This window comes from Nilaparvata lugens, chromosome 1 (genome assembly GCF_014356525.2).
Source record: "Nilaparvata lugens isolate BPH chromosome 1, ASM1435652v1, whole genome shotgun sequence".
Lineage (NCBI taxonomy): Eukaryota > Metazoa > Arthropoda > Insecta > Hemiptera > Delphacidae > Nilaparvata > Nilaparvata lugens.
Genome location: NC_052504.1, coordinates 55,697,760 through 55,714,678, shown reverse-complemented (window position 1 = coordinate 55,714,678; position 16,919 = coordinate 55,697,760). Strand labels below are relative to the sequence as shown.

Here is a 16,919-nt window from a genome sequence, read left to right as displayed (position 1 = left end):
CGACAAAGTTTTTGTCGCACTCATCTACATTCCCGCACTGCGTGTGAAAATAAGGTATTTTGCGTACTATAATTGATGCGGTAATGAGCACTTTTTCGGCTGACTGTAGGAAAAATAAATTGTATGCAAAGGAGTTATGTAATATTGATGAACTAAAACGAAGAATTGAAGCCGTAATTCAGGACATTACTCCAAATCGACACTGTATGGCGTGAAATTGAATATCGTCTAGATATTTTATGTGCGACAAAAGGTGCTCACGAAGAAATTTGTTGAACTTGTTATGTGTTATGAAACACTTTACGACAGGACGGAATGTTCTCCGATCGAATATTTATTGAGTTGTTGTATTGACACATCGACAATAAGAGGCCTGCTCAAGTTAACTGAGTGAGGACTGCTGTTCACAGAACTACTAGTATTAAAATGATTGATGTCATTAAAAACGTATAGGTCGATAACATGTATGAAATTTGAAAATATGTATTTCTGTGTTTGTAGGCTGTGCTGTGCTCTCTAGCGGAAATCGACAAATTGGAAGACGACGTACTCTATAACGAAATCCATGAGCTTCTGTTTGGCAAAGTGTTCGTGGCTACCGTCGACTCACGAGACGACGATAGTAATGAGTATAGTGTGACATTACATGACACGTCAGTCGATCCCAATGTCAATATCAACAAAAAAATCCGGAATCTCATCGACTCAATGCATCAGCCTCTCAATTTACTCAAAGTGAGTACATCTTGTTGCTTGCCAGAGTTTTAGGGACATTTTTCTATTAGTGTCTGGTGGATTTGCGTAACTACGGTTGTTCCAGTAAGACTTATATTTTGTGCTTTGTGATAAATAACATTTTAGATTGATTAATTGAATTTGCAAATATTAGATGACAATATATCAAATTGCATAATTCTATGCAATGTCTAATATGTTGATACTGCTTGTAATCCAGGCAATGAATGCTCAAAAAAGGGTATAGAAGGAAGGGTTTGGAAGACAATTTTGACCCCGCAGTTCTGTTTAGGGTAGTAAGGTAAACATATCAAAATTCCCCACCCTTAACCCCTGTGTTAAAGGGGTGGGGGCGGTTCAAATATATCATTTTTTGGTCTCTCGCATATAATTCGGAAACTATGCATCTTACGGACATGACTGTTCAATACAAATTCAGCTTCAATTGAAGCTTACATAATTTCCAACAATATTCGTCCCACAACTTTTTCTAGATATTCATCTCCCTTCGCTTTCGAGATATCCGCTCTTGAAGGTGTGACATTTAAAAAAAACACGTTTTCTCCCAATTTTTTGCTATTATTGCTCTTATAACTTCTTAAATCAATGGAAAAAATCCATGCTGATTATCAGCTTATAGACCATCAAATTCTCTCCAATTTGATGTATAACGCATTTCCCTACGACTGTTGCAGCTTCTTTAGTGTTGAGTGTGAAATCTTCAGTTTTGCAACAATAGACCAATTGACAAATGAATTTGGAGGGAGTGTTATCAGCACAATTTTCGACTTTGCATCTTTGTTGGGACTAGTTAGGATGAGAACATATCAAAAGTACCATTCCTACCCCATGTGCTAAAGGGATGAGGGAAGTTCAAATGTTGCATTTTTTAGCTTTTTGCTTTCACGCTTATATATCTTGGGAACAATGCGTTTAACCATCATGACTAACAGTTCAAAAATGTAGTGTGATAAATTCTCTACAATTTTTGTTCAGTAAAGTTTTGTGATATTTCAAACAGTTTTCGAGATATCCGCTCTTGTAAGTGTGGAATTGTCGAAATAACAGGTTTGTTCTATCCATTTTTTGCTCATTCAGGGCTTATAACTCTTCAACAATGCATTGCAAATATTAATGATCATTTTAGGTTGTTATAGCATTGAATTCTCTTTGAATTCATGTATTATTTTACTATTCCATGTAGTGATGTGGATCGGGAATATTCCCAGTGGGAAGGAACTTATGATTTGGGATTATTTCCAGGATTTTTTCCAAGGCCAAGAAATTTTGAGAATTTGAGGGAAAATATGGGAATTTAAGGGAATTTATAAAATTGTTCAAAAAATGATTGAAATTGATCAATCTCACTCATATTTTACATTAATATAATCAATAAACCATCATTATTTTAGCCTGTTTTTGCTCACTCACTTTCTTTTAAATACTCGTATAGTCCAGTCAATGAAAGATTACAGAGGGGAAAGTTTAGAACACAATTTTTCACCCTGCAGCTCTTTTAAGGATAGTAAGGGGGTAAACATATCAAAAGTCCTCACTCCCTACCCCCTGTGCTAAGGTGATGGGGTGGTTTGAAAGTGCCATATTTTGTTTTTTTGCATATATCTCGAACAATATACGCCTTTCTGAAATATTTTTCGAACATAATCAAAGCTCACAAATTAGCCTGCAAGTTTCATTCCCAACATTTTTCCATATCTCATAGTTTTCTAGGTATGAGTTCTCGAAGGTATCACATTTTGAAGAAAAACCCTTCCGACTCCGTTTTTCCATATTTTGGCGTCATAACTTTTCAACGATTGATTGAAAAAATCCATGCTAATCGTGAGCTCATAGATCTCATCAATTATTCTCTCCAATTTCATCTATGGTCTCATTATTTTACGCATCTCCCTATGATTGTTGCAACCGTTATAGTGTTGAGTGTAAAATCTTCAGTTCAACAACAATAGATCAATTGCCAGGAATATTGGGAGGGAATGTTTGGAACACAATATTTGACTGCGCAGCTTTGTTTGAACTAGTTAGAAGGTGAACATATAAAAAATTCTCATCCCTACCCCTTAAGCTTAAGGGATGAGGGTGGTTTAAAAGTTGCATTTTTTCATTTCTGGATGACACGCATGTAACTGGAAAACAATACATTTCAGCGACATGGCTAACTGAAGAAAAATGAAGCTAGATAAATTTCCTACAAGTTTTGTACCGTCGAGTTTTGTGATATCTTCTTTAGTTTTCGAGATATTCACTTTTAAAAGTGTAAAGTTTTGGAAGAGACAGGTTTTCTTCCAACTTTTTGCACTTTCAGGGCTTATTACTCAACAACAATGCATCGAAACAATAAGTAGTGAACGTTGAGTTGTAGAACATTCAATTCTCTTCAATTTAATTCTCTTCATCATTTTATGCTTTCCAACAATTTTTATAGCAGCTTTGGTGTTGAGTGTTTTAGGAGTGAGGAATTTTGATTTGTTCACCCCCTCACTATCCTTAAAAGGAGTGCAAGGTCAAAAATTGGGTTACAAACGTTTCCCTCTATACCTTTTTTGAGCATTCGTTGCCTGGACTAGTATCTTATTACAAGTTAAGTGAGCCTTAATGACTCTTGAAAGGTGTGAGCTGTGGAATTATTTTCTTTTTAATATTGAATTAAACTCGAGTATGCTACTGTTTTAGTTTAGCCTATTTTGCTGTATTTATAATTTCTAATTTTTGGGTGTATATTCTACTCTAATAGAGGTTCAATTATTTTTGTGCGGAGAAATTGAATAAAATCATGCAATGATAAATTACACTCAATACTTTGTTGACCTTTTTACCTGATTTACAGGCATTAGTAAGTAAACAAATCTGATTCAACTTATAAGATACGAAAGTAGCATGATAATAGTGGTGCAATTGAATGATTTAGAAAATTTTATTGAGTGCTCATTTCTCCTTTCACCTTTCATGAAAATGCTCAGTCTATGAACAACTTCAAATTACTGTTTTCTTTGAACTTATTACAATTTATAAGTTATTCATCCTTATATTTCTTACATAAATCTGTTGTATTGTAAAACAGGTGATTGAGACCTTGTGTAACAAAAAACGTATTTTTCGCTAATTTTAGATGAAAGAAATAATTTCCTTAAATTCCCGGGAATTTATGATTTTTGGGAATATTCCTCTTAAATCCCCTGGGAATATTTCCTTGATCTTGAATTCCCGGGAATTTTACATCACCAATTCCATGTTCTCCTTTCACTTTAATATCGGGGAATCGAGCTTCGCTTGTTATTTTTATTTATTGATAAACAGAACACAATTCTCTAAAATTATCGTGTTTATATTTCACAGCTGGCTGTACGTCATCTTATGAATTTCGGGGATGCGATATTTTGATTTTTCACATACTCACTCGCTCACTCACTTTTTTACTATCCACAGACGACACAAGTCTCAGCTGTTTCAGCCAAGGATGAATTATCCTTTTAATGTCGTTCAGCGAGTTGTACCAAGGATGAGACCTAGTGTAATCGAATTTTCATATCATAAACCTACTATGTTCCAAATTTCGTGAAAATCGTTAGAGCAGTTTTCGAGATCCGTTGAACATAAATAACCAGATATATAAATACAGAAATTGCTCGCTTAATATAATAGGATAGCAACTTGATGTAGCGGGTGAAATTTTCAATTTTAACAGCACCTTAAACAGTGGGGATGAAGATGCGCACTTTTGCTATGTTTACCTTCTAACTAGTCAATTGAGGGGCAAAGTCAAATATTGGGTTCCTCACACCCCCTTCAAATGTCATTGTCAAATGATCAATTATTGCAGCATTGAAAATTCAACCCCCTACATTAAATCTGCCATAACAATGAAATGAGAAATTGGAATAGTAAAATAATACATAAAATCAAAGAGAATTCAATGCTCTACAAACCTACAATGAGCATTAATATTAATGCTTCCTAGATATTTATTTATCCAGGGTTACATCGTTGAGTGTAGAAAAACCAGAATAGCAGTCATGACTCACTTGTGAAACAAGATTAAATAAGTCTAAAGAGACTTATTACTGCTTGTATACATACATGTTGAGATTATTTTATGACATGTTATTACGTATTTTTTTCAGGAAAGAGTTATCCTATTGCAGGTTGGCATTTAAAAAACTCAAAATGCAATATTTTTTATATAAAAGCAACATACCATCACAAAAAATAATTTCAAGGACTTTTATAAAATCGCCTAATAAAATAAATTGAAAAATATAATGAAATAAGAATATTATAAAAACGAAAACGAATTTCAATGTTTTATATTTCAATTTTATAATCTGAATATTTTATTGAGAGTTTAAGATTCTCTTGAATTTCAATTATTGTTTACTATTTTCTATTTATTAACTATTTTTGTACTTGTTGTTAACAGAGCAGTGTGATCAAAGAGGTGTACGTGAGTCACATCAAAGAGAACGGCAATCTGTTTGTGCAGCTGCAGACGCCTCACTTCGACGAGCTGACAAAGCTGTGCCAACAACTGGACGAGCAACACATTGTGACGCATCGAGTGCCGTCGGCCGCCCTCCTCACCAAAGACAAGCGCTACTTGGCCAAGTTCTCTGCTGACGGCGAGTACTATCGCACTGCTCTCACCGGCGAGCCCGCACCTCACGACAACGAGGTAGCAAAACTGCAACTCGACTAAAATTCAAATGTTCAAGTAGAAAGTCGAATAGTTGTTCTTGAAAACATTTGGGCTGTGCATGTTATGAACAGCCTTTCCGCCATCGTAATCAATCCAAATGATTAAGCCGGAAAAATGAATAATATTATTAGGCTGAACTCACATAACTGGCATTTATTTATTTTTTCAATTTATTAACAGAGTCAAAAATTGTATTATTTAAAACATGATTGGGAGACGACAACAGGCAGAGTCCAAAACTGGCACTCTCCCGCATTTTTAAGATTAGAAGTTGAAAATAAGGATATGTTCATACTTTTCTAAAATATTAGCCGATTCTCATTCCAAAACACTATAAACTAAAAATTTAAAAGGTTGAAAGCTAAATAAAAAAAAAACTATTGCTTACATTATTTTTGTGGAATTAGTTCTGAGGTTTTCATTTCTTCTTGAAAATGATCAAGAAGGTGGCATTTTAACTACTTTATTTGGCTAACGGCATCCCAATTAAATTTGTATTGACTTCTGAATGTATTATTGTATTGATTTGTTTTTTGATTGAATATACTATAGTCAACTGCCATGGCTTACTTTAGATAAGTAAAGTTTTAGCCTATCTATAGTAGGCTGTGCAACTGCACGTAAATAGGCTGGTGGGAATTGGAACAGATAAGTGCAACGTTGCCAAATAATAGTTGATCAAGGGTTACAGCTGATTATACATGAAAATTCATTGATATTTGCATAATACATATGACGAATTGGCAACGTCTATTGGTAGGGAGAGTGAGGGGAACTCATCTGTTCCATTTGAGACTATTTTCTGGCGGTTAACAATAGTAGGCCTACCTTTTTTCTGTCCTTTCTTAATAGTTTTTGATTATATCTTACACTTCCTATTAATATATCTTTATAGTTGTCTTAGCTTGTTAGTTCGTATTTTAATATCGGGGCACCGAGCTTCGCTCGTTATTTATTTATTGACTTTTGATGAACCGAACAATTCTTTAAAATGGTTGGGGAAGTACTAACAGGCACAGCCCAAAACTGTTTTTTCCCGAATTTTGATTTATACACTATAAAAATTGTATTATTTATAAATAGTCCAGAAAGAAGGTTATGTTCCATACACTTGAATTCAGGTTCAATTTCCTGTTCAAACATTTGAAAAAATATATAATTTAGATTATATACAAACCAAATTGAATAACAAAATAACACTCACTAATCACTTGAAATTGTCAAATAATGATCAACTTTGAAAATTATGATATGCTCTAGTTTAGGAGGATTATCATGTCATGTCAACAAATCAGATTATGTTGATCAAATCGATTAAAATTTGTCAAGCTAGATAAAAATTCTCGCTGTTTGATTATAATTACACAGCTTGAAATAATTCTGTCTCTCTCCCACACCAATACACGCATCTTCTGTTATCGAGAGACGACGAAATATTATCATCTGTTTTCCAAGGATGAATTATCCTTTTAATGTCGTTCAGCAAGTTTTCCAAATAATGAGACCTAGTGCAATCGAATCTTTATATCATAAACCTACTATGTTCCAAATTTCGTGAAAATCGTTAGAGCAGTTTTCGAGATCCGTAAAACATAAATAACCAGATATATACAGAAATTGCTCGCTTAAGTTTTTCATTTCATTTCATTTATTGACACACTTTACAATTTACAATAATAAATAATACACAAAACATTACAAAACAATAATATAAAGTGATTAAGTAACCTCATTTGAAAAAACGTGTTGAGGCACCATCACACTGAAAATAAAGAAAGAGTAGCTTAGAGCCTAGCTAAAATTATATAAAAACTTGATAAATGTTTATAATACAGAGAAAAAAATATGTTGAAGAGTACTAAGAGATAAACTGTCCCTTCATAAATGTATCATTCACTGCAATATGATAATATCAAAAATACAATATAAAAGTAACTATACTATCTAAACAGAAACTCAACATCTTCTAGTGAAAACAACCAAGATTTCAATTCCTTGAGAAAAATTCTTAAATTTAAACTAGAGGACACATGGAAAGGTAGATAATTATAAAACTTTAAAGCACAAAAAGTAAAAAACCTACGAAAAGCTTCAACATTAGCCTTCAACAGAATGACCTTATTTTGAAATCTCAAACGACTAGAGTAAACTCTAGCATTACTTTGAACATTTCCTCCTCTAATGAAAAATATTCGTAAAACTCTAAAGACATATAAATATCTTAATGGCAAAATATGAAATTGTTTAAAAAAAACCATTGCATGTTCCGTTCTAGGTACACGCGACATTATTCTGATAATTTTCTTTTGTGCAACTAAAAGTGTATTGATATTTGTGAAATAAATACCTCCCCAACAAGTGATCCCATATTGTAGCTTACTTTCAATAATGGAAAAATAGATCAACCTTAATACATTTACATGGCAAATATTCTTTAAGTAGTAGAATGTTCTTATAGCAGATAACATATATTTATTAATAGAGTTAATATGCTCATTCCAATTACAATTTTTATCAATAAAAAGGCCTAAATATTTGATTTTATCAACTTGCTCAATAAGCATACAACTATGACAATTCAAATCATATAAAATTGCAATATCAGACTTTGAACAAATATTACATTTATAATACAAAGGTTTGATACAAGAAATTTTATCCTTTAAAGAAAAATGAATAAACTTAGTTTTATTACTAAGGGATAATTTATTGAAAGAAAACCATAATTTTAATAACTGAAGATCATACTGAACATCCTTTTGCAATTCCAAAGCAGATTTTGAGTTGTAACATAAAGCAGTATCATCCGCAAAACTAGTAAGTGATCCTCTAAAGGGTCCACTACTAAGACTATTAATAAATATCAAAAAAAGAATAGGTCCAAGGACCGATCCTTGCGGAACACCACAGTTTATTGGTTTGAAGGAGCTAAATACATCATTATTAATTTTAACACATTGGACTCTGTTATTCAAATAGCTTTTAAAAAATTTCCAAGCAAAACCCCTGAAGCCCGCAAACCACATTACATTCAGTAACATACTGTGATCCACAGTATCAAAAGCTTTGGTTATATCTATAAAAAGACCACCTACGCTCAATTTATTATTAAAGCCCTGATATAAATCTGCACAGAAATTCAATAAGTATATTAAATAGTAAATAAGTATAATAATATCAATAAGTATAAGTAAATTAAATTAAGTATAATAGGATTGCATATAATTTCATATTAGGCTTGATAAGTTGTTTTTGAAAGATTCATATAATCTGTTGAATATTTGGTTGTTATGTGAACAGGTGGAGATGATGTTCATCGATTTTGGAAACGTAGAGAAAGTGAATGTGGCTGACATTTCTAAATTGGAGGTGCTTTCTCCTGCTCTCTACAAAATACATCCTCAGGTAGGCCTCATTAATTTGTTCACAAACATTATCATTTTACAGTGACAGTTTAGGCCAATCGTGTTCACGCGATACAAGTCATTCAAGTTTATTTTAGAAATTTAGGTAACACGTACTGTAACCTATGCATTTAGACGATAATGGAAATTGGAATAAGAAAACGTTTTCGGCTCTAGCCTGTTTTGACTTTTCAAAAGTTTCAATATTGCACATAATTAAATGGATAAATAAATATATTATCATCTTCACAAATATGTACCCGTGCTTCGCATCGGAACTCCTTTGTTTTATTAGTAATTTTACCCAATAGAAGTATTTGCATGTTAACAAGTTAATATGTATTTAACTGTGTTAATAGTATTTTTTATTTAATTTGTTTGTTTCATGTATTATAATTTTATCTATCTCTTGAATTTTATCTCTCTTGAATATAGTAATTTTTTTTAAAAATTAATTGATCATTCATCATTTCAAATGTTTCTTTTCTGGCTCGTGCTCGGCAGGGGGCTGTACCCCTGCTCCTCTCATGAGGTTCAATTATTTTCTAATTTTAATGCTTTATATTTCCCATTTTTTACACAAATAATGTAACCTTCCCCATTTTTGTCATTTTTTCCATTATATATCATTTATGAAGGCTGATAAGATAACTTTTTAAAATGTTTTGAAAACTTTTACTCGCCCGGTCGAGAATCAAGCTCTGGCGTTTTGCGTGGCAGACTAGTATTCAATAGTAGATCGTGAACGGGAGATGTGAAATTTGGTGAATTTATAAATGTCGCCAGAACAGATATTCTACAAATAGAAAACCTCGACAAGGTTTTTTCAATAAAAGGATTTATCTGCGAAAAATTTAGAAATGTTGACCAATAATTGTGGAAAATAAAGAACGAAATAAAATTCGGATTTCAAGATGCATAAATTCATTATTCTATGAAGCTATGTTTAAATTTTGATGTTTCAAACATCACTGTTTTCTTGGAATTCAAGCAACACATGTTAACTATACAGAGTGAGTCACATACAGAGTGTCCCACCAAGGTTGTAACAGCCGTTGACCATAGATTCTACACTACATTTCTGACAAAAAAGTTCAGTAAACTTTTTTCCTATCGACTTTAGTTTTCGAGATGTATAGATTTTTCGATGTTTTCAGAATATGCCTACTTCCGGTCATTAAATACTCAATAACTCGAAAACTACTGGTCGAATTTCAATTTAAATGGTATTGTTGGAAAGAGGACAAAAATTCAAACAAGATTAATGTAATTTTATTTGTTGTTTGAGATTTTGTAGTTTTTTTATTAGGGCTTTTAAACTTGAAAAATGCAATTCTTCAAATTCAAAGTCAAACTTCAAACTGTTTTTTCTCGATATGTCTCCGGGTAATTATAGTGGTTTCAATATTTTCTTCTCCATTTCATAAGCTTTCGAATGAGTATAAATTCGAAAATGTAAATTCTATGATACATTGTTCAAAACTGCTAATATCTTGGATGAACACCTTAAAAATGAGGAAATTCACAAACAGCATGCATCAAGTGATGATTCTAAGGGTGAAATCACCTGATTTCTCTCTGACAATATTCACAACATTTTAAAATTCTATAATAATATAACTTTTTCAATAACTTGCATTATTTACTTTAGCCTAAATCCAAAATTAAATATTAATCATAAACTTTGACAAGATCCAACAAAATTTACTCATAGAATAATAATTATTCAAAGTAGATGAATGTCAGAATTAAAAAACTGATAATCATTCAGATGGTAATCAATTTACATATCATGATCACTGCTTACAGGAATTTAAAATAGGCTCCATTTCTGTTTATGCAATATCTGCCGCCGTTTCATGAAGCTTTGAGTTGCCCGTCTCACTTCGTTGGGCCGTCTCTACATTACTTAAAACGTCAATCGAATTCTAAGAATCAGTTCCTCCCTGGTCTCTAAAGGTTCTCTGTAAACTTCACTTTTCACAACCCCTCAAAAGTAGAAGTCCATTGGAGTAAGATCAGGTGAGCGTGGTGGCCAACTTACGGGTCCACCTTAGTCAATCCACCGCCCAACATAATTGTTATCAAGCCACCCACGGACTTTTCTAGTATAATGAGGCAGGCAGCTATCCAACTGGAGCCACATATGCTGCCTCAAATTGAGAGGCACGTCTTTTATCAGTTCGTGAAGTTCATTGACCAGAAAGTCCAAAAAAACTTTACCATTTATTATTTCGGGGAAAATGAAAGTCCAAGGTTTATAGTAGGGTGAAAATGATATACTACCCCAAATCTACCCCAAAGCTGATTCTAGGTTCTAATCTTGCCCAACCCAATGTAATCTAAACTAACCTAACCTAACCATACCCCTAATTCCACAATAAACCTCAAATGAAGATCCTCACTTCTATTATTCCCACTTTTTGGAAAAAACTAGATCCAGCTTTTTTTTATTTCTTGAATAACTATGAAACCGTTAATTTTACAAAAAAATTACAAGAATAACTTTCTTCAGTAAATCTAATAACAAATCCATTGACACCTCATTTGTTAAGATTGGACAGAAAATAAGGATCAGTCCACATTCATAATAAGAACAAATAATCATGATTTCACTTGTTGCTGTAGGCTAGACAGTAACCCATTTGCAGAGACCAGTTGCAGGTTGTTTGACCTCTACAACATGTGAAAGTGCTCAGACAAGAACTTTGGTGGGAGAGAGTGAAAGTGGTCAGAAATCCCTCCTCTTTCTATCACAGTTAGTATGTATCTAGAGTTCTTATTTAATGTGCTATAGTTGGACATGTCAACAATATCAGCTTGATATAAATCTGTTAGACCTTTTATTTCAGTGCGACTTGTGAGGAAATTACGTCTATGTAGCTCATGTGCAAGTTTCTCTCTTGTGGTCATTCCTTTTTAAATATACAAAGTTGAGGTATTCAGGTGGAGGGGGGGGGTAAATTTATTTATACTTCTATATTTATTACATTGTTTTCATACCATTGCTTGAAAGAGATTCCAGAAGAAAGTGGGAATTGTTGGATTAAGTTTGGATTAGTCATATACTTCCACTGTTTTTGATTATTGAGATTAATGTTTGGAATGTAGGGTCCAGCTAATGGTATGATTTGTAAAACATAGAAAAAATTCTGAATCAAATTTTTAATATCAACATTAGCTGTTAGCTGATTTATTAGCTGTTGAGCGTTTACTAATGCTGTTGGTTATTAGTTGTTTTAACTTGAAACAACACTTTTTTAAATGAATAGCAAAATACATTGAACTGGTTATTTATTAGTAATCCGTTTACTACTATTTACATTTAATTTTACATACTACTATTTACATAGAAATAAAAATTAAAAATTTAAGTTCACTTTTTTTACCTTCACCTTACCTTATACGCGGATTTTTACAGCCTTCCCAGCCGTTTCCCGCACTCAACACGCCATCTGCCTCTATCTCTCCATAAGTCTTGTTGGATGCCCCTGCTCTCCATGGCCTCTTCTATGTTTTCCTGGTCGTCCTCGTTTCCTCCTCTCGGCCGGAATCCACTCATATATGTTCTATGGTTTGCGACTGGGGTTCATTATTCTGAGATGTCCGTACCACTGGAGTTGTTTCTCCTCCACCTCATCCACCACTGACCTGTTCAATTTCATTCTCTCCCTTATAACCTCATTTCTCACCCTATCTCTCAAGGTCAGCTGGCAACATCTTCTCCAGTAATTCATCTCCATAGCCAATAATCTTTGTTTTAGTCTCTAGTGTCTATACTTCCGCCCCATAAGTTACACAGCTCATCACAATTGTTTTGAAAACTTGTTTCTTTACTCTTTCAGATATATCATCCATCCAAAGTATTGAATGTAGCTTCCTGGTTAAAACTCTTCCCTTTGCAATCCTGTATCCAATCTCTCTCTCATCCCGTCCATCATCTTTTATTGTCATACCTAAGTACAGGCATTCTTTGACATTTGCAATTTCCGTGGTGTCGTCAATGTTTAATGAATTTCCTTCTCCTCCAACCACCATATATTGCGGTTTCTCTTCACTGATTTCCAGGCCCCATTTTTTATACTCATTTATGAGTTTCCTTATCATTATGACATATCCTCTTCATCTTCAGCTAGGAGGACCTGGACATCTGCAAATAGTAGAGTATATATATTTTCTCCATTCAGTAGTACACCCATACTTCCACACTTGCGTGACCACACCTCCAAGGCTTGACTCAAGTATATCTTTTAAATTGTTCAAAATTATAAAAAAAGGCCACTTGGATTTTTATTTTTTTATTTCTATTCAAGAGTAGCCCTAACGAAAAAATTTGATAATAAAATAAATAATATGACAGATTGGCACACTGTCAAACGAGAGAAGGAGGACATTTCAAGCTTATTTTAAAATGAATTGTAAATAGCAGTGAACAGATTACTAAATAAATAACCATTTTTTCAATGTATTTCGTTATTCATTCAAAAAAGTGTGCTTCAAGTTTAATTAATTCACCAGTCATTATTTCTTTAAAAACTAAAACTTCAATCAGCCGCCATTTCGGATAAAACTATCATAGAACATTTTTATTGATTTCGTCTTTCTTGTTTTAAAAAGGCCTTTAAAATGATGTACCACACAATGGGTGTTGACATTCAAAATATTCGAGTTACAATCCCTCATTTTTCAAAAACTAAAACTTCAATCAGACGCCATTTTGGATACAAGTATCATAGAACATTTCTATTGATGCCATCTTGTTTTAAAAAGACATTTAAAATGATGTACCACACATTAAAGATAGAACACACATTAACGATGGAACTAGTACGTTTCTATGTTCTTCTGTTTGTAGCATCAATATAAGGAGTGAGTCGTATGTATGGGATCCTTTCAATAAGTTGGAGACAGTTGTAGATATAATATTGTAGCTTTCAGGATAAGTTATTGGTCGAATACTCTACCTTTTGACGTACAAGAGAATTTCAACCCCTTCATAAGGGGGTGACTTAGGGGTTGTAAAACATCTTGTTTTAAAAAGACATTTAAAATGATGTACCACACATTAAAGATATTCGAGTTACAACCCCTAAGTCACCCCCTTATGAAGGGGTTGAAATTCTCTTGTACGTCAAAAGGTAGAGTATTCGACCAATAACTTATCCTGAAAGCTACAATATTATATCTACAACTGTCTCCAACTTATTGAAAGGCTCCCATACATACGACTCACTCCTTATATTAATGCTACAAACAGAAGATCATAGAAACGTACTAGTTCTATCGTATCTTATTATTGAAATGACATGAATTACTGTTCAAAGTAAACAACCTTGGTTTTTGAATAATTTACAATTTGCAAATGCAAGAAGTTGAATCCAAATAGAATACAAGCTGCTACGTTATTTAATATTCTTCATTCAAATTTACGTTATCCTGAAAAACGTATTTTACATGAGTAATTTAGAATTAGCATTAGTATGGTTAGTAGATGAGAAGAATGATGATGATAATTTGTTAGTAGAATACAAGCTGCTACGTTATTTAATATTCTTCATTCAAATTTACGTTATCCTGAAAAACGTATTTTACATGAGTAATTTAGAATTAGCATTAGTATGGTTAGTAGATGAGAAGAATGATGATGATAATTTGTTAGTGAGTGGGGGGGCCTAGCCTTTCCTTAAACCTCTATAACCTAACTGAACAGGCCCTTTTAGGTTATGTTCATACACTAGACAAAAATGAAATCTCGCAGTATTGAGGCACTTCCAGCCTTTCGCTCTGACACAACAATGTATGACGACATTTGTATCATAAATGTCCTACCGCCAGCCTTAGACTACTTATTTTAATGAGTATTGCTCTGAATTTTTTAAGTAATCATATAATTTTTGAACCGTTAAATTTGTATTATGCACTGGAAATAATGTTGTGGTTGGCTGCTCTGCAGGCTGTTGAGGTGAAACTGCACGAGGTGACGGTGGACCAGACGGGCTACAAGAAGCTGAAGGAGCTGATCCCGGTGTCTGAGATGGTGCTTGTGAGGGTGTTGGACGACGCGTGCGCACCACCGGAAGTGGAGGTGTTTCGCAGGCACGTGCAGGCAGACGGCACCAATCAACTCGTCTCTGTCAACTCCACCATCGCCTTTGAACAGTCACTCGCCAAGTAAGCCATCTTACATCTCTCTTGAAACACCAATTCAAAAGTTACAAGATTCTATTGATCCAATTGAAGAAATATGTTAGAACAGTCACTCGCCAAGTAAGTCCACCTTACTTTTCACAACTCACTTTACAACTTACAACATTCTATTGATCCAATTAAACAGATATGTTAGATTTCAGACCTCACTTAACGTCGATTGAAAGACTATTAATTTACAAGGTACAAGTTTTTATCGGGTCATTTGAAATGTTCTGCCGCAGCAACATGTTGGCCCAGCCTGGTAAAGGTGCAATTCCTTACAAAGGCCAATGAAGGCCAGCGCTGGCAAACCACTCATCCACACACTGGCGCTGGTCGACATTGGCCTTTATTGGGCCGACATATAAATGTGGCATTACATTCAGCCAAGTCTTAATTCAGCAGCCGCATTTCACATTAACACTATAATGATTGCAACATTGAAAGACGGTTCAGAAACTAATTTTGAACAAAAATTCTTACAATCTATTTACAGATCAAGTTTGTTGTCCAATCAATGAAGTCTATAGCTATCAGCCATAAGAGATCACAATCTAAAACACTATAAGATTAATACCATAATGAAAGGAAACAGGATATATTTTTATTCATATGACGGACATATTTACTTAATTATCTTGATGCTTGTAGGTATTGTTACCTCTTAAATCTATGTTTCATCATCATTAACTGCTTGCTTGTAGTGTTTAAAAATTTATCGCCAATCCTTGCTCACTGTTATTTACAGTTGAACGATCTATGCCAGTCCGTAACAATCTAATGATATCAATATAAGAAATATGATAATGGAAAATCATAAGATAATAAAACATTTTTAATAACATATTTTAAAATAACATTTCTACTTGAGGATTCACCGTTAATAAGAGAAACAGCATATGGATGGCGCCGATATCGAATTAAAAAGCCAGGAACATTACAATATGTGATCGCTGAAAAAGTCTTGACAAGTAAACTTCCTACTTTGAAGAATTTGCTCATCTGAAAGGGACTTGGATTCAAATGATTTGTATAACTGCAGTTGAATTTGGAATAGCAATTTATTCGTTTACTTCTGCTTCACGGAATACTATCTTCAAGTAGAGTGACCTAAAATTTACACAGCAATCTCTGTCTAAGAAATTCAATAGTTATCAAAGTAATATGATAAAGAATAGATAGCATAAACTATCTTTATTTCATGCTAGTTTTTCTCTATTGTAACTTGTACTGGCAAACAAATTTGATTAGATGATACGATTCGCTAACTTGTACCCTGTTAGCATACAGAGAGCCGTACAATAGACTTAAATTATATAAGGATAAGATCAGGTCAACTAGAAGCAATTGATAACTTCATTCTCAACTCTCAAATCGAATGCAAAGCAGGATGGGCACTAATAAAAGAAGAGATCAACACGACAAAAGCAGCTCAAAACAATATTCCAATATCCCCCAATACATTAAATGCTTATTTCACCAGTTCAAACATGAGTATGCAAAGCTCGCCAATAGCATTCATACAGAACAACTCTGACCCCCTACAATTAATGACAGAATCGAATGAAAATTGAAGCTTTACTTGGCAAACAATAGATAAAATAACTCTACAAAAAGTATTAATTAAACTGAAAAACTCAAAGTCAGAAGATTACTAAGGTCTCTCAAACTTTGTTATAAAATCCATCTCACAAGAAATACTACATCCCCAACTAATACTAATCGACAAAATATTGAAGCAAGGAGCATTCCCAGAATGTCTAATAAAACAATTACTAGACCAATATACAAAAAGGGCAGCAAGACAGAACCAAGTAACTATCGACCAATTTCGCTCATCCCTATAATATCAAAAATAGTAGAATACTGTATGCCTG

The 16,919-nt window shown here is 33.5% G+C and overlaps 1 protein-coding gene across 1 annotated transcript in view; it reads left to right on the top strand.

Annotated features, from left to right (window-relative positions):
* LOC111045401 (tudor domain-containing protein 7) overlaps window positions 1-16,919 on the top strand; it is a 74,082-nt gene that overhangs the window by 34,364 nt on the left and 22,799 nt on the right. The window contains exons 4-7 of the mRNA XM_039437236.1: window positions 502-735; window positions 5,174-5,425; window positions 8,750-8,854; window positions 14,807-15,024. Of these exons, the coding sequence (XP_039293170.1) occupies window positions 502-735; window positions 5,174-5,425; window positions 8,750-8,854; window positions 14,807-15,024 (809 nt within the window). The remainder of the gene's footprint in view (window positions 1-501; window positions 736-5,173; window positions 5,426-8,749; window positions 8,855-14,806; window positions 15,025-16,919) is intronic.